The sequence below is a fragment of the Aquarana catesbeiana genome, linkage group LG12, assembly GCF_042186555.1.
Source record: "Aquarana catesbeiana isolate 2022-GZ linkage group LG12, ASM4218655v1, whole genome shotgun sequence".
Classification (NCBI taxonomy): domain Eukaryota; kingdom Metazoa; phylum Chordata; class Amphibia; order Anura; family Ranidae; genus Aquarana; species Aquarana catesbeiana.
The window spans coordinates 165,531,990-165,555,104 of record NC_133335.1 but is presented as its reverse complement, the minus strand read 5'-3'; the positions used below and the strand labels follow the sequence as shown (position 1 = coordinate 165,555,104).

Below are 23,115 nucleotides of genomic sequence, written 5' to 3'. Positions count from 1 at the left end.
CTTCTTTAGCAAATTTGAAGCCTGCCATGGCCTCAACTGTGGTAGCCAGAAATCTGGAACACTGGCTGGAGCAGCTGAAGATCCACATTGAGGCAGGGACGCCTCGTAAGGATCTGCTAGATACGCTACCGGTGTTATCAAAGGCGGTAGGGTATATAGCAGATGCCTCAGCGGAGTCAATCAGGATGTCAGCCAGATCCACAGCTCTGATAAACTCAGCTCGCAGGGCGTTATGGGTCAAGACATGGACAGGGGATACTGCTTCAAAGACAAAATTATGCGGTTTACCCTTTGAAGGTGATCTAGTGTTTGGCCCTGGGCTGGAAGCTATTCTTGACAGAACAGCTGACAAAAAGAAGGCTTTCCCTATAAAGAAGAAGGTACTTCCGCAAGGCAACAAAAATTTTCGTGCTTTTCGAAAGACCCCAGATACCAAAGAGGCAGGCTACAAAAGGCCTTGGAAGTCTCAAAGAGGGAGGGGTAAGTCAGGAGTACTTTTTCGCCCCCCAACCACAAGCCCAAAAACCCAGTGACGGTCACCCAACTGTGGGAGCAAGGTTACAGACCTTCTTTTTACAGTGGAAGACTATAACAAGCAGCCAGTTTATCCTCAAGACCATCTTGGAGGGTTACAGGCTGGAATTTTCTCAACCTCCTCCTGTGCGTTTTTACATAACCCAGGCTCCCCGAGACTCAGAAAAGTCACTAGCAATGACAGCTATCCTGAAGGACTTGATGCTACAAAAGGTGATAGTGAACGTACCCCCTGGGGAATTAGAACAGGGGTGCTATTCACACATATTTCTTGTGAAGAAACCGTCGGGAAAATTCAGGCTCATCCTGAACCTGAAGATTCTAAACAAGACTATCAGGTACAAGAAGTTCAGGATGGACACAATATTCTCAGTGAAGAATCTCCTGACCCCGGGCGATAGATTCCATCCAGGAGAAAATTTTTCTCCCCGAAGGGAAGAGGGAGAAGCTTCAGGAGGCAGTGAAGAAGACGCAGACAAATATGCCAATCTCCATAAGAGCAGCTATGTCGGTCTTAGGGCTACTCACTGCGACTATTCCAGCGGTGCAGTGGGCACGTCTACATGGAAGGGAGCTCCAGCAGACAATTTTAACGAGTTGGTCCTATGGAGAGTCCCTAGAAAAATTAATAAGGATACCTGCGCGGGTTCAGAGGAAGCTTTGGTGGTGGAGAAATCACTCAAACCTGAACAGGGGTCTGCTCTGGAGTTTTCCTTTGCAGAAAAGATTAACAACAGACGCAAGTTCCTGGGGTTGGGGCGCCCACCTGGACGAGCAGATGGCTCAGGGAAGTTGGACAGACTGGGAAGCCAGAAAGTCCTCCAATTGGAGAGAGCTGAGGGCTATTCTCTTGGGTCTATGGGCCTTCGAAAGAACAGTCCGGGGCCATCATGTTCAGGTCCTATCGGACAATGCCACAGCGGTGGCCTATATATCAAGGCAGGGAGGAACAAGGAGCAGGGCTCTGCTATCCTTGGCACTCCAGATTCTAGCCTGGGCAGAAGACAGGCTAAACTCCATAACAGCGATACATCTGAAGGGAGATTTAAACCTTATGGCAGACTTTCTGAGCAGAGAAAGAGTACTGGAAGCAGAATGGAGTCTGAATGTAGAGACTTTTCAACAACTAACAGAAAGATGGGGAATGCCCCAAATAGATCTTTTCGCATCCCAAAAGAATGCAAAAGTAGAGGCCTTCTTCTCACTGAACAGGCAGGATCAGGCAGAGGGATTGGATGCATTAGCGCAGCCATGGAAATTCCAGTTGTGCTACGCCTTTCCCCCCTTTCAGATGATCCCCTTGGTCTTAAGAAAGCTACAGAAAGAGAACACGACTATGATTCTGGTGGCTCCTTTCTGGCCCAAACGGGCTTGGTTCGCAACAATACAGGGGATGGCGGTGGAACCTTATTGGGAGCTTCCGCTTCGGAAGGACCTCCTAACGCAGGGCCCCCTTCATCACCCAAATACCCAGCATCTCAGGTTGACAGGTTGGTTACTGAGGAGCAGATGTTAAAAAATAAGGGCCTTTCAGATAAACTGGTCTCTACCCTGCTGAACAGTCGTAAGGAGGTTACCAGGGCCATCTACTTCAAAACGTGGAAACGATTTAATAGCTGGTGTGCGATTAGGATACTTTCGCCACAGGAAATCGCTTCAGTGCTAGAGTTTCTCCATGAGGGAATGGAGATGGGGTTGGCAGCTAGCACCCTAAAAGTGCAGGTAGCTGCATTATCGGTTTTTCTTGAGAGGCAGTTATCAAGGGAGCCGCTTATTATTAGGTTTTTCAAGGCATTGGCCAGAGCTAGGCCAATACCTTTTAAGTTTTTTCCTAGATGGGACCTGTCTGTGGTTCTGCGGGGTCTAATCAAAGGGCCTTTTGAACCTCCAGAGGAAGCGTCAATCAGGCTATGGTCGTTAAAAATAGTCCTGTTAGTAGCAGTAACTTCAGCTAGGAGAGTAAGCGAGTTACAAGCTCTTTCCATAAGAGAACCCTTTTGTTATATTTTTCCAGACCGGGTAGTGCTAAAAACTGACCCGGGTTTCTTGCCAAAGGTGGCATCAGCATTTCATAGGGAATAAGAGATAATTCTCCCTACCTTTTGTCCTAACCCGTCCAGTGCTAAGGAGAGGTCTTTCCATTCCCTGGACGTGAGAAGGTGTTTATTACATTATATAGAGATAACGAAAGATTTTAGAAGATCAGATTCGCTCTTTGTTCTCTTCTCTGGTCCACAGAAGGGGTATAGAGCATCCAAAAGCACCATAGGTAGATGGCTCAGAATGGCCATCAGCGAAGCTTATAAAGCTTCAGGAGCAGAGCCCCCTAAGGGGGTAGTAGCCCATTCAACAAGGGCAGTAGCAACGTCCTGGGCAGAGAGGGCAGGGGCTTCCCCGGGTCGGATCTGTAAAGCGGCCACGTGGACAAGTTTCTCCACCTTCACCCGCCACTACAGGTTGGACTTGCTATCAGCAGCGGAACAGTCGTTTGGCAGGAAGGTCCTGCAGGTGGTGGTCCCACCCTAGAGTAAGTACTCTTTTATCATCTCCAGGTGCTGTCCTGAAAGACGAAGGGAGAAAACCCTAGTTAGACTTACCGGTAACGGTATTTCTACGAGTCTTTCAGGACAGCGCCGATGACCCGCCCTAAGTTTTGAGGTTGTAAGATGTGTTATTGCTGTGTTCTGCTTATCTAATTTCAGCATGGCTGGAGGTACTCTATGAACAACTGAGGCCATGGTGGAAGTGTCCGGTCTTTAAAGAAACTGACTGCAGTGTTTCCTGGGAAAGTGGGTGGAGCTGCGCTCTCTCCAGGTGCTGTCCTGAAAGACTCGTAGAAATACCGTTACCGGTAAGTCTAACTAGGGTTTTCCCCAACAATATGACAAGGATTTACGAGAAAAATATAATGTGCTCTTCTCCACATGTAAAAAAAAGTGCTATAACTTCACAGTGTCCGTGCTTCAAGTTCACAGCTTTTGTGTAAAACACCTAATATACAAGTTATTACTGAAACAAGTGTGGCACTTCAAACCACCATTAAGCTTCAGTGTCGTGATCTCCAGTGCCAAATATATTTCTTTCTTGTACATCACGGGACACAGAGCAGCCATAGTAATTACTATGTAGGATATGCCACCTATAGGTGAATGGACCCCTCTATATAACCCCTCCCATACAGGAAGTACCTAAGTTTTTTTTTTCCCCAGTGTCTCAAGGTGATGGTCACAGTGGATTGAAGTACTAATAATAAGGACAGCCCCGTTGGAGAAATCCTTGGCAGGATCAAGGGGCTATGCAGTCGGATCCATTTAAGGTGGCAAAAGAAAGGGCAAGATGGACGGTCCCCCAGCCTGGAGGAAGAAGCGTGGTTTTTGCCTGTAATGCTCCTCTTTGGAGGGCTGGACCCTGGGATCCAGGCCCTTGGATACATGACTAAACCAAAGGTTGTCCTGGCAGGGTGCTGTACAGGTCAAAGGGTGTGGACCCAAGTACGCAAGGGGGACCCGGTCCTTGAAGGTCCGTTTTGAGACCTGACCCGCCGTGATGTGTGCAGATTGGGTCTGGCTGTGTATTCCAGCCATATCCTGCAGTGGGAATGGTAAGTTTTCTTCTTCCTTTTTAAAAAAAAAAAAAAAAAAACCTGGGAAAGGAACGCATATGGTTCACTTTAAAGGATTTCTTCTGAGTAGCGAATGCCTTGCCTGTTTTTTCACCACTAGAGGGTGTATTGTAACATACCTGGTGTTTACTTGTCATGCTTTCCAGCTTCCCTTCGTTTTTCTGTGTCTGGCATTGCTCCTTTGGAGACAGCATTGCCCCTCGTCCTGGTCTGCCAGTTGTCCACCGAAAGGCCCTGGGACCTCCTGAGCGAGGCGGCCGGCATCCCCCCCATGGTAACACAGCCCCTCTCTCCCAACCCCCCCCCCCCCGAGCTATCCCAATAGCGGGACCATCTCGTCCACACGCGCACGGGAGTCAACTCTGGTTAAAAGGCCACCGTAGGATGCAGGGAGCATGGCTTAGGCGCAGTCGGCATGCACGTGGATGGCGAGCATGCACGTAGCACACGGCACAGGCTCGGTGGCTATAAAGTTTGTGACTCTGAAGAGTCCGGTGGCTGACGGAGGGGAACAGAGCATACTGGGGCATGTAAGCACTGTATAGGGGTGGATATAGGCATTTAAAGGCATGCCTACTGGGCATTAGGCTGAACAGTGATAGCGGCATTTTTTGATGGACTACAGCTCAGCAGGGGATGCATATTGTGAGTACCTCTGCATTTTGTGCTTAGAACTATGTCTTCCCGAAGGAAAGGTGGGGGGGGGGGAGTACAGCAGGGAGAAGCGCAAGGGTACCGCTGTCAGGATCTGAGGATCTTCGTCACGCTTCCACAGTATTATCCTCCCCTGACAGGCCAAAGGCAACTAGCCAGTCTGAGCCATTGAGGCTGTCGGGCATCCAACATTTCAGCCTCTGCATATGTCACCAAGGACGATTTGGCTTCAGCATTAGCTGGTTTGGAGGGAAAAATAGCCAACATGATCGTGTCTGTCTCCCAGTCAGGGAAAAAAGGTCCCCTTCTCCCCCTCCTGACCCTCCAGTATTGGAACAGGAATGGGCAGATGACATTGAGGTGCAATTGGGTGACCAGGAAGGAGGGCAGGCAGATGACTCCTCTTCTGAGGATTCAGTCTCGCAATCCCAAAAACTGCTAGTCCAATCCCTTACGGAATTTGTCCGTTCTGCATACAAGTTGCCCCCAGCGGTGGTGGCTGAGGCACGCTTTTCTTCTTTGGGTTCTTTGAGGCCTTCACAGGGCCCACATGCTTTCCCTTTACACCCACTGCTGGAGCAACTAATATATGCAGACTGGATCACCCAGATAGATATTTTGTTCCTCCTGGGAGATTTTCTCTTCTTTATCCCATGGAGCAAAAGTTCACTAAGAAGTGGAGTTTGCCAGCAGTGGATGCTGATATTTCTTCTGTGAATAAGAGTCTAACTTGTCCTTCTTCCTTCCACTCCCATGTAGAGAAAGACCCAGCATGAATAGTATAAAGACTTAAGTTTAGCAAAAATTAAAAACAAAGTCAGCAAAAGGAATTTAACTTAAGCCGGCCATAGAATGTTCGAATCTCCGCCAGTTCAGCAGGAACCTGCCAAGATTTGAACCATGTTCAGGCAGACTGAATTTACCCAAGTTGATTGGTCTAACAACTTGGGTACAACCAGTCTGCCATATTTTACAAGCGATTATTCTGTTTATATGGCTGTTCTAGCCACTTGCAATTATCACTGTCTCCTCCTGGTGGGGATGGCTTCCCACAATGGCTCGGCAGGAAGGATTCCCCTGTCAACACAATCCCTGTGTTGATGGGGAAGGGGGAATTGCGTGAACCCGCGGTTGCAGGAAAAAAAATTGCAGTCTATGACGGCCTTACATTTAATATGATATGTCCCTTGTACTGATTGTAGCCTTTAAGGGTAGATAATTATTAGGTCTGTCCCCTCCATTCACAGATCCTGTGTCATTCGTAGAAGCTCTAGTATGGCTTCTATGAATGGCAGATCTGATAGGAAGAGCGGGCATAGTCGGTCTCTTGATGAGATCCCCTGACAGCCCTTTAGCTGTAATAACCCCCGCTGCACCAGAAGATTACAGTGGCAGGGGGTAGAATGGAGGAAGTTTTCTACTTTAAGAAGAATCTGCACAAGGGACACCTCAACAATAAGTGCTGATTTTTATGTTTTTATTTTTAGGTAAACTTTGGTTTGAACATTCTAGCTAGCAGAATGATGGGTTAGAGACTTGGGCATATTGTGTTCAGGGGATTTCAGCTGCTTATGAAAGTGTATCCAAGCCCACTTTGTCTCTTTTTAGTTTTAGATTGGGAAAAGTCATTTTTTTTTTTTTTTTTTTTTTTTATTTGATGTCTGTGTCCTTGTTAGGGAGATTCATCCTGTGTAGGTCCTGGTGACCATTGTCAGTGAAACAGTTATGAGAAATGTAACATTTTCCAGTTGTCACTGGGAACATCTGCTTCGGTAACAACTGTCTAATGGGAGCTATACATGTTAAATCAATTTCTTTCCTGATCAATCTCTTCCAATAGGAAAATTCAATCTATAGTCGACAACCTCTTGCTACACACGGAAGTGGATTTCTGTCTATATACCTCTTTCACCATGTAATCTCATAATCTGACCGTATTTATGAACAAAGTATCTTGGTGCTGCCGATTTCATGCAAAACGGTAATTAATATTCCAATCTGGCTAAATTGACCCGGTTTGATCAATATTGAGTCTAAATCAATCAGCAAGGAAGTTATGGCTTTTGGATTTGATCAAATCGCACATTGATCTGATTAAAAAACTGAAGCATGTGTCACCACCAAAATAAAGATATTCACACTGGAATAGGAAGTGAAGGTAAATCTCTGCAGTGGGACAACAGGCCGCTGCAAAAAAAAACATTTTTTTGACCTTTGGCTATTTTATCCAAAACTTTGTATAGAGATACTGAATGCCTTGCATGGAGCTATGGGCAGAAAGCAGAACAACGAGTCTGCAGGAGCCTGACAATGCACCCATGATCCACTGAACGTGGGTGCAATGCAGGTTCCTGTAAGGAGAAATAAAGAAATGCACTCTTTGCATAAAAAAAAAAAAAAAAAAAAAAGTACTTTATTTTTTTTTTTTTAAAGGTGAACTTTAGCCTTTAATAATGTTACGGTTGTGACGGTGTTTGAATGATTAAGGAAAGACTAATTTCACTTCCTCAGAGAATATATGCTGTTCAGCTTTTGTTTGCACACTTTACTAGAGTGGTAACATGATAAATATCTACATTATCTGATTTCAGGATTTCCAGTTCATCCTGAAGGGCCTGGCCCGTCTACTCCTGAACCCCCTTACTCAGACATACTTGCCGAACTCCACTAAGAAGATCCAGTTCCACCAAGAATTGCTGGTCCTGTTCTGGAAACTATGTGACTTCAACAAGGTCAGGATGTTACCTGTTCTCTTCTGTCTGTGCAGTCAGTGGACAAGTCTCCTGCACGATCTGGGTGGTGTGTCTTATGGGCTTGTTGCTTCTTTTCTCACCATTGCTGTCTCTCACTCCTACAGAAGTTCCTGTTCTTTGTTCTGAAGAGCAGTGATGTCCTGGATATACTGGTTCCAATTCTGTACTACCTGAACGATGCACGAGCGGATCAGTGTGAGACTGCACTTCCCACCTCTGTCTTCACGTATCAACTCCTCTCACCCTTTCCTTATTACTCTAAAGCTGGCTGTACACTGTTGGAAGGCTGATTCAGAGGAATTGGCCAAAAGTTTAACAGTAGGAGGCCCTGCCAGCTCTACAGAAGATTACTTGATAGACTTCTATCAAAGGAGTCGGTCTGAAAATTGGTGGCTGAGCAATGTTTGCAGCCATTTGGGTGGGGTATTCTGACAACACGCACTAGTGGCTATCAGAATACGAAGTCCAGCAGGGGTGGGGGGAATTTGTCATCTGTGCTGTTTGGTGGCTGGAGGGAGCTGTGTGAATTCTTTCATTCAGCCCACTGGCTGAATGAAAGAAATCTAATAGTGTATGGCCAGCTTATTCCTTGGCCATCCTTTTTCCAATTTCAATACAAATTCTATAGGACTTTATGGAGTACATAGACCATTCACATTATAGTCTAAATCAACCTTTTTGAGACCAGGGCCTGGTAAACTCTTCCAAAACCTCCCTTGCCGCAAAAAATGTAAGACTTCCACAATAAAAGTACGGGTATGCAAAACCTGTATTGAAATGCTGGATGGAGCTGGGTGTTGCTGTGAGAGGATGTGGGTTATGGAATTGGTTAGGGGACTCTGCAGCAGACTTGGTGGCTCTGTAGGTGATGAGGTTTCTGGAGGGGGCTGGGCAGCACTCTGGGAGGTTGGGGAGCACTGTGGGACTTTGTTCCAGGTTAGGGGGCACTATGGAAGGTTGAAGGCTCTGCGCCAGGCTGGGCAGTACTATGGGAGCTGTAACTAGCTTACAAGGCTTGGAGAGGGGAGGCTGCAGCCTGGCAGAGTTGGCCATGGCCCTGTGGGGTCTAACCACTGGTCTAAATAACACACTCACTGGGGCCATTTTTTAAGATGAAAACGGGACACTGGAGGAAACTAACACAAACTGGGAAGAGCATACATATGTCTTGCAGATGATGGAAATGTATCACAGTACCATTGTTTCTATAATCTTATGTTCTCTGTATATCATTGCCTTGTTCTAACTAAATATCCATTCATATCTTTACATACATACAGCCCGTGTTGGTCTTATGCATATCGGAGTGTTTATACTTTTGCTGCTTAGTGGTGAGAGGAATTTTGGTGTTCGCTTGAACAAACCATACTCTGTCAGAGTCCCGTTGGATATCCCGGTGTTTACTGGAACACATGCAGACCTGCTCATTGTGGTGAGTTTTTGTATAGTGTTTGGCTCAAAGTTCAGTTCTGTAAAGTTCATCCACACTGTGAGGTAAAGCAATGCTGCATTTATTACTCTACATCAGACAAATGGCACTATAGTGGCAAGTGCAAGTTTAAGGACTCAAATTTTGCATTTTTTTGCATTATCTTTATGTGAAGTTGGCAAACCATTGCAAGCAATGTTCCTGGTGTGTTCACTTCAAGCAAATATTTACATTGTGTTTTACTGTACTTGATCAAAGGCACAAATTGATGATTGTCACATCAGTCTACCATTTAGTTACCATGCATTGCAAGTAGCAACCATTTGACGAAAGAGTTCCGCGTCCTTGACATCATCATGAATGTGTATAGATCTAAATACAGGGTGTGCCTACCATACATACTGTGATCCATTATAATATTATGACCACCCTCCTAATGTTGAATAGGTCCCCCTTTTGCTGTCAAAACAGGCCTGACCCATCGTGGCATGGATTCCACTAAACCTCTGATGGTATGTTGTGGTATCTGGCACCAAGCTGTCAGTATCAGATCACGGCCTCCGCCGGCTCACCATCTTCCCCAGTGCATCCTGGTGCCATCTCTTCCCCAGATTAGTGAGGCACACGCATGCAGCCATCCACAGAAAAGAGAAAAGGTAATTCATCAGACCCAGAGCCATAATGCGGTATTTTCCCTATTCACACATACGAACTGCAGAGGATATCGCCTGAGACTATTCAATTTTTGCTCTATTCATGATATATGAATAGTGATGCAATATATATTGTGTGTGTGTGTGTGTGTACAGGGCTGGCCCAAGATTTACATGCAACAGCACCTTGTCTATATGCAAAATTTTGACATACCATTATGTTTATTTCCTAGGGACAGGCTAGGGCTGTATAGTGATTTTTGAGCATGACAGGTTATGCAACATTTGGCCATCCAGCAGATCAGCACCCAAATCCAAATTATGGACACCCTTTTGTAATATATATATATATATATATTTTTTCTCTCTCTCTCTCTCTCTCTCTCTCTCTCTCTCTCTCTCTCTCTCTCTCTCTCTCTCTCTCTCTCTCTCTCTCTCTCTCTCTCCTCTCTCTCTCTCTCTCTCTCTCTCTCTCTCTCTCTCTCTCTCTCTCTCTCTCTCTCTCTCTCTCTCTCTCTCTCTCTCTCTCTCTCTCTCTCTCTCTCATATTCATATATATATAATGTTTTCGATCACTGACCACACAATTTAAAAATATTTACTTTATATTACCTCTCTGTTGCTCTTTCCCAGTGCTCCCACAGTCTTCAGTGCCTAGCCTCACACATGCCCCAGAGCAGAAGAAGGCGGGCCGGGAGTGAGACTGGTCACACCCCCTCCAGTTCCACCCAATAGAAAGCTGCGCCCGAACATCGGCTGCTGGCGTGAACCGGTGGGAAAGGGATCTTTCTTTGCTCTCCTATGGGTACCCCGCCCCTGGCAGCACACACACCTGAGCTCTTCATGTGTGCTTGGGTATTTAACAGCCGGTGTTAGACTGTGTGCGAGCACCCCCACGCCCGGCGACTATGAGGATGCGTGTTGAGGGCAGCAGGGCAGCCTTTTTACAGGGCAGCAGAGCGGTCTGGGAGACAGTTGTCCCCCGGCTCAGTCCGCCCCTGGATGACACACAAAATTGCTGGGGGAAAAAAAAAAATCTTGGGCGTCCGTTTGCTGCCCCTCTCAAAGTCCCGCCTGGGTGTATAATGGATGTATATGTAATAGATAGTTAGGTCCATACATATTTGGACACAGGCACAATTTTTATACTTTTGGTTCTGTGTGCCACCAGCATAAAATGAAAACAAAACAATCCAAATTAATTTGAAGTGCAGAGTTTCAGCTTTTAATTCAAGGGGTTGATAATAAATATCAAGTATAAATTTTAGGAACTGCAACCATTTTTATACACAGTCCCCCCATTTTCAGGGGCTCAAATGTGATTGGACAAATGAATATCATAAATCATAAATGTTCTGTTTTAATATTTTGTTGAGAATCCTTTACTGGCAATGACTGCTTGAAGTCTGGAACCCATGGACATTACTAAAGACTGGGTTTCCTCCTTTCTGATGCTTTGCCAGGGGTTTGTGGGTCTTTCTGCCTTTTTAGTTTTGCCTTTTAGCAAGTGAAATGCATGCTCAATTGGGTTGAGATCAGGTGATTGACTCGGCCATTGCAAAATATTCCACTTATTTTCCTTCAAAAGCTCCTGGGTTGCTTTTGCAGTGTGTTTTGGATCATTGTCCATCTGTACTGTGAAGCACCGTTCAATCAGCTTTGCTGCATTTGTCAATCTGGGCTGACATTATATCTCTAAACACTGCAGAATTCATCCGGCTGCCTCTGTCTTCTGTCACATCATCAATAAACACCAATGACCCAGTGCCACTGGAAGCCATGCATGCCCATGCCATCACACTGCCTCCACCATGTTTTACAGATGACGTGTGCTTTGGATCATGAGCTGTTCCAAGCCTTCACCACACTTTTTTTCTTCCCTCATTCTGGTACTCTGGTAATCTTAGTTTCATTTGTCCAAAGAATGCTTTTCCACAACTTGTCTGGCTGTTTTAGATGTCTTTTGGCAAAGTCTATTCTGGCTTTTCTATTTGAGCTTATGAATGGTTTGCACCTTGTGGTGAACCCTCTGTATTTGCTCTCGAGAAGTTATCTCTTGATTGTTGATAATGATACGCCCACCTCCCTGGAGAGTGTCCTTCACTTGTCTGAATGTTATGAATGGGTTTTTCTTTACTATAGAGAGGCTCCTGCGATCATCCACCACCATTGCCTTCCGTGGACGTCCAGGCCTTTTTATGTTGCTGACCTCACCAGTCCGTTCTTCTTTACTCAGAATGTACCGAACTGTTGATTTGGCCACTCCTAATGTTGCTGCTATCTCTCTGATGGATTTGTTTTGTTTTTGAAGCTTTTTTTCACTTGCATGAGCAGCTCCTTTGAACGCATGATGTAGATTCACAGCAATAGATTCCAAATGCAAATACTACACTTATGCCCCGTACACATGGTCGGATTTTCCGATGGAAAATATCCGATCGGAGCGTGTTGTCGGAAATTCCGACCGTGTGTGGGCTCCATCGGACATTTTCCATCGGATTTTCCGACACACAAAGTTGGAGAGCAGGAGATAAAATTTTCCGACAACAAAATCCGTTGTCGGAAATTCCAATCGTGTGTACACAAATCCGACGGACAAAGTGCCACGCATGCTCAGAATAAATAAAGAGATGAAAGCTATTGGCCACTGCCCCGTTTATAGTCCCGACGTACATGTTTTACATCACCGCGTTTAAAACTATCGGATTTTCCGACAACTTTGTGTGACCGTGTGTATGCAAGACAAGTTTGAGCCAACATCCGTCCGGAAAAAATCCTAGGATTTTGTTGTCGAAATGTCCGAACAAAGTCCGACCGTGTGTACGGGGCATTAGAATCAACTCCAGGCCTTTTTACCTGCTTAATTGATGAAGAAATAACGAAGGAGTAGCCCCACACCTGGCCATGAAACTTTTGATTCAATTGTCCAATTTACTTTTGGCCCCTTGAAAAAGGCAGAATGGATACTCTTAGGAACTGTAATTCCTAAACCCTTTTTCTGATTTTTGGATCTACATACCCTCAAATTAAACCCAAGTGTGCATTTTCAGGCCATATCCATTATATAACTATAGTCTGAATATGTTTTGGTAAATGCCTGGAAAAAAACTAAAATTGTTCCTATGTCCAAATATATATGGTACTGTGTGTGTGTGTGTGTGTGTGTGTGTGTGTGTGTGTGTGTGTGTGTGTATGTGTATATCTATCTCCCATAGCTCTATGTAAACTGCCATTGCAGGATAAATGATGAAACTAAATGACAGTTCTCTTCTCTTCTATAAAATTATTTTACTGGATTAATAAAAATTTGCTTCCTTTTATTACTATGTGCGGCAGTGTTTTGTTTTTATCCCTTTTTTCTGCTTTGTCTTTCTCATTCGTGCATTGATAGACGCAGCCTTCTTTATTCATAATGATAGGGTTATATCACTTCCGCAGGAGTAGGACTAGGCAGAACAAAAAAAACAAAACACTTGGCCACTCCAATGAACTGTCCTCAGTCAGTGTATAACCCTCTCCCTTCGCTAGGTATTCAGTTTTTTTTCTGCCTAGTCAGGAGTAAGGACTTCGTTCCCTGCTGGGATCGTTAGTCCTGGGAATTTTTGTTTATTTTCTTTTTGCTTTTCCTGGATTTTTTTCCGGTGAGATCTCAATCAACCGCCGGGCAACGGACTGGACACTTGATCCAGGGGTCACCCCAGTCTGGCCAGCGAGCGTGTGCAGACCGCAGCTACGCGCTACGTCGGCCGCAACATAGCCCCACTTGACAGGGGCTGGCCCTGCGAGTTAAACGTCTCGCAGGGTCCCATATGACCGGGTCTCGGCCTGTGTCGCAGCATTCCTCATGGCCGACAGCCCCCCACTTTGATGGCGAGGAGAATCTGTCCGGGAGCGTTACCCGCGCATTTCACTGGAGAGGTAAGTAGTCCCCTCTTCTCCTTCCCTGCAGTGGCGTGGGACGCAGGTACTCCCTGGGGTGGTCGGTCCCTCGGGGGGTTCTCTTCCACCCCCCCTCCCCTCTTTCCCGGGTGAAGCCCAGGCCTCCAGCCTAGGGATTTTTTGGGACACACAGCCCTTTTTTCCACCCTCTGGTTTGTATTGGGGTGTATCTGGTGGTTAGGCCTGGGAGGCGGGGGGATTGGGGGTCCTGCTGACTAATTTAGGCCACGGCTTTGCGGCCTACCAGCTAGGATGGGTCCGCTCGTGAATGGCGTGTGAAAATTTAGGCCGTGGCCTAACGGCCGAGTGTCCATCCAGTGCTCAGAGTCGGTCCTGTCCCCCCGCAGGCTTGCGGCTAAAAATTTAGCCCGCGGCTTTTGCAGCCTACCGGCTCTCGCCGGTCCAGTCCCCCCACGGGCCTCCCACTGGCGGCCGGCATGTAAAAATTTAGGCCGCGACTTTGCGGCCTACCGTCTGAGTATCCGTTCAGCGCTTAGGGTCGGCCCGGTCCCCCGCGGGCTCGTGGAGGGCGCCAAAAATTTCGCCAGTGGCCTAATAGGCCGCGGCTTTGGCTGCCTGCTAGGCCTCGCGGTGGCCCACTTTCCTGAGGGGTGGCACTGCGGGGGTCTGTGCCCCCTGTGAGGGGCCACGGTTCGTGCCCGGTCTGTGCCCCCTGTGCAGGGCCTCAGCTGATATCTCCTATATGGACCTCGGAGGAGGGGTCCCGGTGGGTGGGACCCCCACCCCCCCCCCCGACTTTTTGGTGTAGCGCTTTGTATAGGGGACTCCTGCCCTCCCCTGTTGAACAATCCTACCTGTCTCTGCCGCACGGATGTGGTCACCTTGCGGACTGGTGGCCACGTTCCCTATCCTGTCAGGGGGTGAGGATGACCGCAGAAGGGCTCAAAGGGGCGCTGGTTGTCGCACTTGTTATAACTGTGCTGGAAACTTTTCAAGATGGGGCGAGTCCCCCCCTTCAGAAGGGGACTGTTACACCAGTAGTGAACCCCTCTGTCTCTAGGCTGCTAGAGGCAACCATGGCTCCAATAGAGGAATCTCTGGCTTCTAAGGGCCCAGCTGGCATACCTGGAGGGGGAGCAGAATTCCCCTGCCTTTGCTGCTAGGGACCTATTGGGTAGGCGCTGCGGTTTGTCCGCTATGCCTCTTGGCCACAGTTCCCCTGGTTGCTGAGTCTGTTGCCTGAGTTGTGCTTGGACCTGTATTTTGGAGGGCTGCTCTGAATGACCTCATCGCGTCTTGAGTTTGTCCAGTTATAAGAGTTTTCCGGCTGTGTGCCTCTAAACAGTTTGATTGTTGCTTTCAATGGTCGTCTGTCGCCAGACTGCTTGCTGTTCTCCGCGGGGGGGCTGTGCAAGCCCCGTTGCTGCAGAGTGTGATTGTCCTGGTTCCTGTGCTGGAAACAGTGTCAGGGGGTTTGTTCGAACCTGTGCACAGTCTAAAAGATGGAGGGCATGGTACATCTAATTCTGGACCTCAAGGCCCTGACCTGCCTTGTGTGGGTACAGGAGTTCAGGATGGAGTCCGTCCACGCAGCGGTGGCACTCCATCATGGGGTCTTTCTGACTTCTATGACATCATGAATGCTTAAGCATTCTGTTATGTGCCCGACTCCAGCACTTCCTCCATCTACTGTGAGTGCAGAGTATTGGCATGTGGTATGGTCCTTTTTGATCTGGCCAACACTCCTCGGGTGTTCACAAGGTGTTGGCCCCAGATCTGGCATGGTTACGTCAGTGGGGGGTTGACGGTCCTGGGCTGCCTGGACAATCTTCTGCGCCGAATTCTCGATTACCCCAAGGAGCAACGTAGTTCCTATACAGACTTTCTCTGATTTCAGTTGGCGTCTATCGGAAGTCTGCTTTGGTCCGGCCAGAACGTTGGTTTTTCTGAGCCTGATCGGGCTTCAGCTCTGGCCAGCGTGTTTCTTCCCCTGGACAGACTCCAGAAGTGGCATGCGGCATTTTTTCTTTTACTATTCGGCAGGTGGGCTCCTCTGCGGATCTACATGTGGGTGTTGGGTCTGATGGTATCTACCCTTTTTTTTTTTTTTTTTTTTTTGAGTCAAGGTCATTTGCACAGTTCTATGTAGGCTCCCTTCGGGGAGATCCTGGCATAATGGGACAAATACCCAAGGTCTGTGAACAATTGGATTCGGCTCAGTCAGCAAACCAGAGGTTCCCTAGTCTGGTGGCTTCGTTCTCCGGTTCTTCAGTGGGGAAGATCCTTTCTCCCCTTGTATTGAACAGGGTGACCACCAATACCGGTCTGTCCGGGTGGGGAGATGTCCTGGGACTGAGCTTGGCTCGGGGTCGTTGGACATTGGTGCAATCCGGACTACGGGGTAATATCCCAGAACTTCAATTGATCAAACTAGGTCTGGATCACGGGCGGCTCGACTTCGGGGGCTTCCAGTATGGATCCGGTCGGACAGGGCAACAGCGGTGGCTTAAGTCCCTCACCAGGGTGGGCCAAAAAGGCTGTTGGTGACCCTGGCTGTTGCCAGTATCCTCCTATGGTGGGCAAAACGTCTAGTTCCGGCCCTTTCCGATGAACGCATTCCAGGCGTGGAATGCTGTTGGACGGGTACCTCAGTTGGCTAGGGTTGGGCCACGGGGTGGGCCTTTCACTGGGCTGTGTTTTTGTCAGATTTGTCCTCGTTCCTTTTAGGTGGCTCCGTTTCCGACATCCCATTTACAGAGGGATGAGCAGGAATAGGCCTTGAGTACCATAGAGGGCCAGGTGTCGGCCTGGGCGGTTTTCTTCAGCCTCTCCTGGTCTTGCACTCCTTGGTGCGTGCCTTTTTTGTTCAAGGGGTTGGAGGTCTGTTTCCACCGGGGCGGTTTCTTCCACCGCCGTCAGATCTGAACTTGGCGTTTTTCAGTTCTCCAAAGGCCTCTCTATCTTTCTCTCAAAATATTTGGGAGGTTCCACTGCTTACTCTGTCTCGGAAGGTGGCCTCTTGGTGGCTATCACCTCTACTCGCAGGGTGGTGTGAATGGTGGCATTAGCTTGTCATTCACCTTACCCAGGTTAAGGTGGTGCTTTTGTCCTTTTTTACATAATCCTGTCCTTGGATTTCCATGTGAGTAAGGACATTGGGATGGCTTCTTGTGTCCCTGGTCAGCACATCCCAAGGAATTGGCTTTATCTGGCCTGGATGTGTTTTGGAGGATTCGGATGTATTGCCAGCCACTGAGTCTGTTGGTCTGGATGGATCGGAAAGATGTCGTCTCTGAGCTATCCTGTCAGGGATCGGTTTCCTCCTTTCCCGGTTATGGCACATTCTTCTCGGGCACTTAGTGCTTCTTGGGCCTTCTGTCATTAGGCGGCCGTTGGCAAGGCAACCACTGGACGTCGGTGTACATTTTCACAAGTTCTACGAAGTGGATGGTTTGGCATCTGCGGATGCCTCTTTTGGCCACAAGCTTTTTTGCAGGCCGCTGTTTAGAGGGTCTATTCCCTCTTGAAGGGGTATCGTCCAGGTTGGGTTCCAGCTTGTCCTGGGTGAAGTTCCTGTTACCTGGTTGGCTCTTGTATTAGCCTTGGGATTTTTGTTTTCCCACCTCTAATGTTGGCACTGCTTTGGGACGTCCCTATCGTTCTAAATAAAGAAGGCTTTATCTGTCAATGGACGAATGAGAAAATAGGATTTTTTTACTTACCTTAAAATCCGTTTCTCTGAGTTCATTGACACACAGCACCCACCCCTCTATGGAGTTGTTTTTTTGATACTTCTATTACTGCTTGCTACTAAACTGAATACCTAGAGCAGGGAGGGGGTTATATACTGACTGAGGATGGCCCATGGGAGTGGCCAAGTGTGTGTTGTGTTTTTTTTTTTTTTTTTTTCGTTTTTTGTTCTGCCTAGTCCTACTCCTGCGGAGGCGATATAGCCCTATCATTATGACCAAAGAAGGCTGTATCTGTCAATGAACTCAGAGAAATGGATTTTATGGTAAGTAAAAAATCCTATTTCTTTCAATGTAAAATACCTATGTAACATTTCACTAAATTCAAAATGAGGAATTGGCATCTACTATGCCAACTATGAGTTGCTAAACATGGTGGTCAACAGCATGCCTAATAAATAATCCTTGAAGTTTACTATAGCATATCAGATCATATTCTGTTTTAAAAAGAATTTGGCCAAAAAGGGAATAATCCAAAACAGAAAATGGTATGTTATATTAAATGTTTTAAGTAACTGCCCAGTGCTTGTCTCACTAGGTGTGTAAAGTTGGAAGTTATGAAAATGTCACCCCTAACTGGTCTTTACTTCATACCATACACTTCTACAGTATATGTACAGTACCATCTACTGGCTAAAGGGGACAAACATATCTTATGCACACTGGCAGGGATACATGCGAAGCTCTCTACCTTTGTATGACTAAGACCTGCCAGCAGTGTCGAATAGAGGTAAGGTAACTAAATGCTAGATATTTATTAGGGCCATGTGAATAAAATATGGGAGCTGACGATGCTGACTTTAGGGACAAGGTCCAGGGCTAGCTCCTTTTTACATTTGTTTCACTGATTTGGAATAGGCATGTATATGAGGTGTTGGGTAACCTAATGTGCACATTTCTGTTTGTGATCAGTACATCACTATATGTAGTGAAACATAGATCAATGACAGCAATGGGGCTTGCACTTACATGATCAAGTCCAGAAATGGCAGCCTCGGTAGAAACGTTTTTTTTTTTTTTTCTTAAATACATAACGCAGGTACAAATAACTGGGAACCAGTCATTCACTTGTTACTGGTCTTTGACTGTAAATTGCAGCTGGCTTATAATATATTACCGCTTTATTGCAATTTTTTTCTTTTGTCTTTTTCTTCCTTTCCAGGTTTTCCACAAGATCATCACCAGTGGACACCAGCGTCTGCAGCCTCTGTATGACTGTCTGCTTACCATCATAGTGAATGGTACAAAATTTAGTTACTGGGAACAAGAATGATTTTTGTCTTGGCTTTGAGGGTTGATCTTTTTTTCCTGCATAGTGTTATTTGCCCACATGGTGGCGCTATCCAGCATTTCATGGTGCATTGGCAAATCAAGGAGAGCAATGGAGGTTAAAGGGTTTGTAAAAGCAGAAGGTTTTTTTTATCTTAATACATTCTGTACATTATGATAAGCCTTCTGTGTGCAGCACCCCCCCTAACACTTACCTGAGGTCCCTTTCTGTCCAGCGATGTCCACGAGTGTCTTAGCCATCTAAGATTCTCCCTTCCGATTGGCTGAGACACAGCAGCGGCGGCATTGGCTGCCGCTGCTCTCAATCAGTCGGCTACCAATCAGGGGAGAGAGGGGGCCGGGTCGAGGCTCTGTGTCTGAATGGACACTGGGAGCTGTGACTCGGCTCGGGTGCCCTAATAGCAAGCGGCTTGCTGTGGGGGCACTAAACAGGAGGGAAGGACCAGGATCACAGAAGAGAGACCTGAGAAGAGGAGGATCTGGGCTGCTCTGTGCAAATCCACAGCAACAGGGCAGGTAAGTATAACATGTTTGAGACTTTACTATCAATTTAAAAAATACTTTAGTAACACATTTGTTACTGCACAATCAACTGAAAAATGTGTGCTTAGTCAGACATGACTATGACCGTGTGTGAACAATGGATTTCTGAGTAGGTTTTAAAACCTTCTCTTTTTTTTTTTTTTTTTTTTTCTCCTGTTTATCCTAAGCAACCGCCACTAACATTGTCCTTGTCTGTCAGTTAATGCTTTTTCTATACGCGTGCCTGGCTGTTTACATGCTTATACTAATAATTATTTAATGCTCAACTCTGGGCAGTTACTAAATCATTAATATTGCATACCCCCAACCTGATAAAGGATCTAATGGTTGTTTTTTCTAGGAATGAGATGAAACCAATATCACTTGGCCTTAATCCAAGGTCTGGCAGTCTTCCTCCCTGCCTTTTGGAGCAAAAAGTACGAAGTTGTATACCCACAGGACAAAAAAAAAAAATTACAAAAAAACAAAAAAAAAAACAAAAAAAAACCCTGTAAGGCAAGGGCATAATGAGCTAGTATGCAGCGCATACTAGCTCATTATTAAATACTTATCTTAGAATGAGGTATCTCACCTGGTACACGCAGAAGGAGCTGACCTTTTGCCCTCGGCGTGTCTTCCGGGTTCGCGGCTCCAGCGCTGAGTGGCCAGAGCCACGATGACATCACTCCCGCGCGGTAGTTTTCTTCCCGGCAATGTCCGGCAGCGTCTGCCGGACCTTCACAGTGCATGCGCCGCTGACTTTAGTGGCTGTATGCAAAGTAAATATCTCCTAAACCATACAGGTTTAGGAGATCTTCATTTTACCTACAGGCAAGCTTTATGATTGGGTATTCTTTGCAAAGTGAAGATTTACCTCATTTACTAAACTCCTGGAGCAACTGCCCTTGCAGAGTGCATTTGCACTTTGCAAGGTGCACAGTCTATTGGCCTTTAGTAAATCAACCCCTGTAACTTTCATGCAAACCAATCAATGTATACTTATTGGGTTGTTTTTTTTTTACCAAAGACATGCAGCAGAATACATTTTAGCCTAAATGTATGAAGAAATTAGATTTTTTTTTTTTTTTCCTATTTTATTGGATATGTTTTTTTAACAGGAAGTAAAAAATATTGTGGGTGGGGTGTTTTTTGTTTTGTTTTTTTTGTTTTTGTTTTTTTTAAACACAAGAAACGCAAACCCCAGTGGTGATCAAATACCACCAAAAGAAAGCTCTATTTGTGGGGAAAAAATACATACATTTCGTTTGAGTACAGCATTGCATGACCAGGCAATTATCAGTTAAATTAGCACAGTGCTGAATAGCAAAAAATGGCCTGGTCATGAAATCTTCCGGAGCTGAAGTGGTTAATAAGTGATTGCACAGTACTGACTGGCATATTCTGATATTTGAATATCGCTTTATTTCAGTTTCCATTTTTATAAATTTCCATTACCTTGTTACACAGGTCTTTTGACAGTTCTTTTTTGTTCCCCATGGCTCAGTATCTAGCCTGCTCAGTGCATCCAAATGAGAGCTAACAAACTCATTAACTATTTATATACACACTAATTGCAATTTAAAAAGCCACAGACAATGGAAATTAACCTTTAATTGCCATTTTTAACTTGTGCTTGTCACCTTGTGTGCTGTACCAAGGCCAAGTATTCCAGGGTATGTAAACCTTGGATTAGAGCCATTTGGGTGATTTCTGTTATCGCTCTAATTTAAAAAAGGAGCCAAACTATGTTATAATAAATGGCTTCATATGATCACTATGCTTAAAAAAGTTTTTTGGCATAATCCGTCATTTTTCAATATCGATGCCAAAATTCATGATTTCTGCCAGGGTATGCAAACGTTTGAGCACAACTGTATACAGCTGTGTAAGGTTTATGTCTACTGGCGCCTTTTTTTACTTTTTTGTTGTTGCTCCTTGCAGTATCTCCATACTTGAAATCCCTCTCTATGGTGGCTGCCAACAAGCTTCTACATCTTCTTGAAGCTTTCTCCAGTCCTTGGTTCCTCTTCTCATCTCCACAGAATCACCATCTCGTCTTCTTCCTGCTTGAGGTTTTCAATAATATTATTCAGTACCAGTTTGATGGTGAGTCAGTTTACGCTTTCTTTTTTCACACTTTGTTTTTCCTGTCGCATATATTTATCATAATGATACAATTGTAAGGACAATCTTCTTTATTGTCTGACAATTTCCCTTTCTTTTTTCATGTATAGGTAATTCTAGTTTAGTTTATGCCATTATTCGAAAGCGCACTGTATTTCACCAGTTAGCAAACCTGCCTTCAGATCCTCCATCCATACAGCGAGCACTGCAACGCAAAAAAAAACCAGCTGAGCCAATATTGCGCACAAACTCTCAAGAGGGAGCATCAATGGAAGGCTCACGCCCCGCTGTCCCAGCAGAGCCTGGCACTCTTAAAGCAAGTCTCATAGCCACACCTGGTAAGCATTAAAGGAAAATTATAATTAGTTGTACATGTTGTCTGTATTTATTACAGTTAGCAATAACAAATACAATGAGGGGAATTTACTAAAACGGGAGCAGGCAGAAACTTGAGCAACTGTGCATGGTAATAAATCAGCTTTTAGCTTTCATTTTCAAAACTTAAAGAGGAGCTCCCCACCCCTGCCACTTTTGGAATGTCGTATGTGGTTTTATATATATTAGATAGAGAGAGATAGATATATATATATCTATCTCTCTCTATCTATCTCTATCTCTATCTCTATCTCTATTTTATTTTTTTGGGGAGGTGGGGGGAGCTGGTACTTAGATTTGACAAGTACCCGCTCACACTTCTGCTTGGATCGCCTCCTCTCCCTCCCTGCAGTCATCTGGGACCTGCCAGGTGCCCACAGTTGAAATGCCAGCTCTGGGGAGAGAAGAGGGAGAGAAGCAATGGGGTGAGCACATCGCTGGATCCTGAGACAGGTGAGTGTGTGTTTATTAAAAGTCAGCAGCTTCACTTTTTGTAGCTGCTGATTTTTATTAAACAGAAACGACTGGATCTCCTCTTTAAAGTGGTATTAAAGTCATTATTTTCTTAAATCAGATCAAAATAACAAAATCCACATGTATTTGTATTTTTTTTTTTTTATTTTCTCCTCCAATCTTGGCTTTTCAGTTGTCCCCTGGCTACGCTGCTTGATACCCATGGTGTCTGTGCCACTGGGATGTATTGAGTCCTGTACAAGTCTCCATTATGCTCCTGCTCTTTACCCCAAGTCTAAATGCAGTTGCACAGAGCACCACATACACAGCCAGCATGAGTGGGACACACTGAGGAAAATCAAAGCCATTTTCACTGGGCACATTGCTATGCAATTTATGAAAAAAAAAATACACCCCTAAATATCTACAATAAATGTATTCTCCAGTCAAAAATGAATACATTTTATTTAGTGTAAGTTCACGTTTAGCAGGCTTTTTCAAATATCCACTTATGCAGTTCAATATCCTGTGAATATTAGTGCTCCTCCTGTATTAGATGGTGTTTATCCTTCTATTACACATGCAGTTGGATGGGGGGCGTTCCAAAAAAAAAAAACGCTGGTTGCTCATTACCGCTCCATTTCGCTGTTTGCAGGAAAGGCTGAACATTACAATATTGCACCCCCTAGCATGTTCTCTGGGCTGTTCACAATGCATGTCTGCACCATGCCCTCTTCCTGCTCCCACCGAGCTCAGTAGCAGCCACTCTGGGCTGTTCAAATTGCATGTGTGCACAGTGAGCGCTCAAGACAAGTAATGTACCAATACAGGTCAGTCTTAAGGAAGACTTAAGGGGAAATAAAATGCCCTTCCTTTTTAAGTCTTTTCTCACATCGTAATGTGTTTTGCAAAGAAGCAGATGCAGGATGATTCTGGCACATGGAGGCCTGCCATACACATTAGGATTTCACTTGTTCAGCCCAAATGCATAGATTTTCCCCTAGCTACTATAAACCGCAAGGATGGAGGAATTTGCCCTGCCAGCTATTGTATTCTG

At 45.6% G+C, this 23,115-nt stretch overlaps 1 protein-coding gene across 1 annotated transcript in view; it reads left to right on the top strand.

Annotated features, from left to right (window-relative positions):
- Positions 1 to 23,115, top strand: part of HID1 (HID1 domain containing) — a 121,144-nt gene that overhangs the window by 76,378 nt on the left and 21,651 nt on the right. Inside the window, exons 9-14 of the mRNA XM_073606169.1 lie at positions 7,402 to 7,542; positions 7,668 to 7,758; positions 8,844 to 8,995; positions 18,457 to 18,535; positions 21,048 to 21,212; positions 21,341 to 21,568. Coding sequence (XP_073462270.1) covers positions 7,402 to 7,542; positions 7,668 to 7,758; positions 8,844 to 8,995; positions 18,457 to 18,535; positions 21,048 to 21,212; positions 21,341 to 21,568 — 856 coding nt within the window. The remainder of the gene's footprint in view (positions 1 to 7,401; positions 7,543 to 7,667; positions 7,759 to 8,843; positions 8,996 to 18,456; positions 18,536 to 21,047; positions 21,213 to 21,340; positions 21,569 to 23,115) is intronic.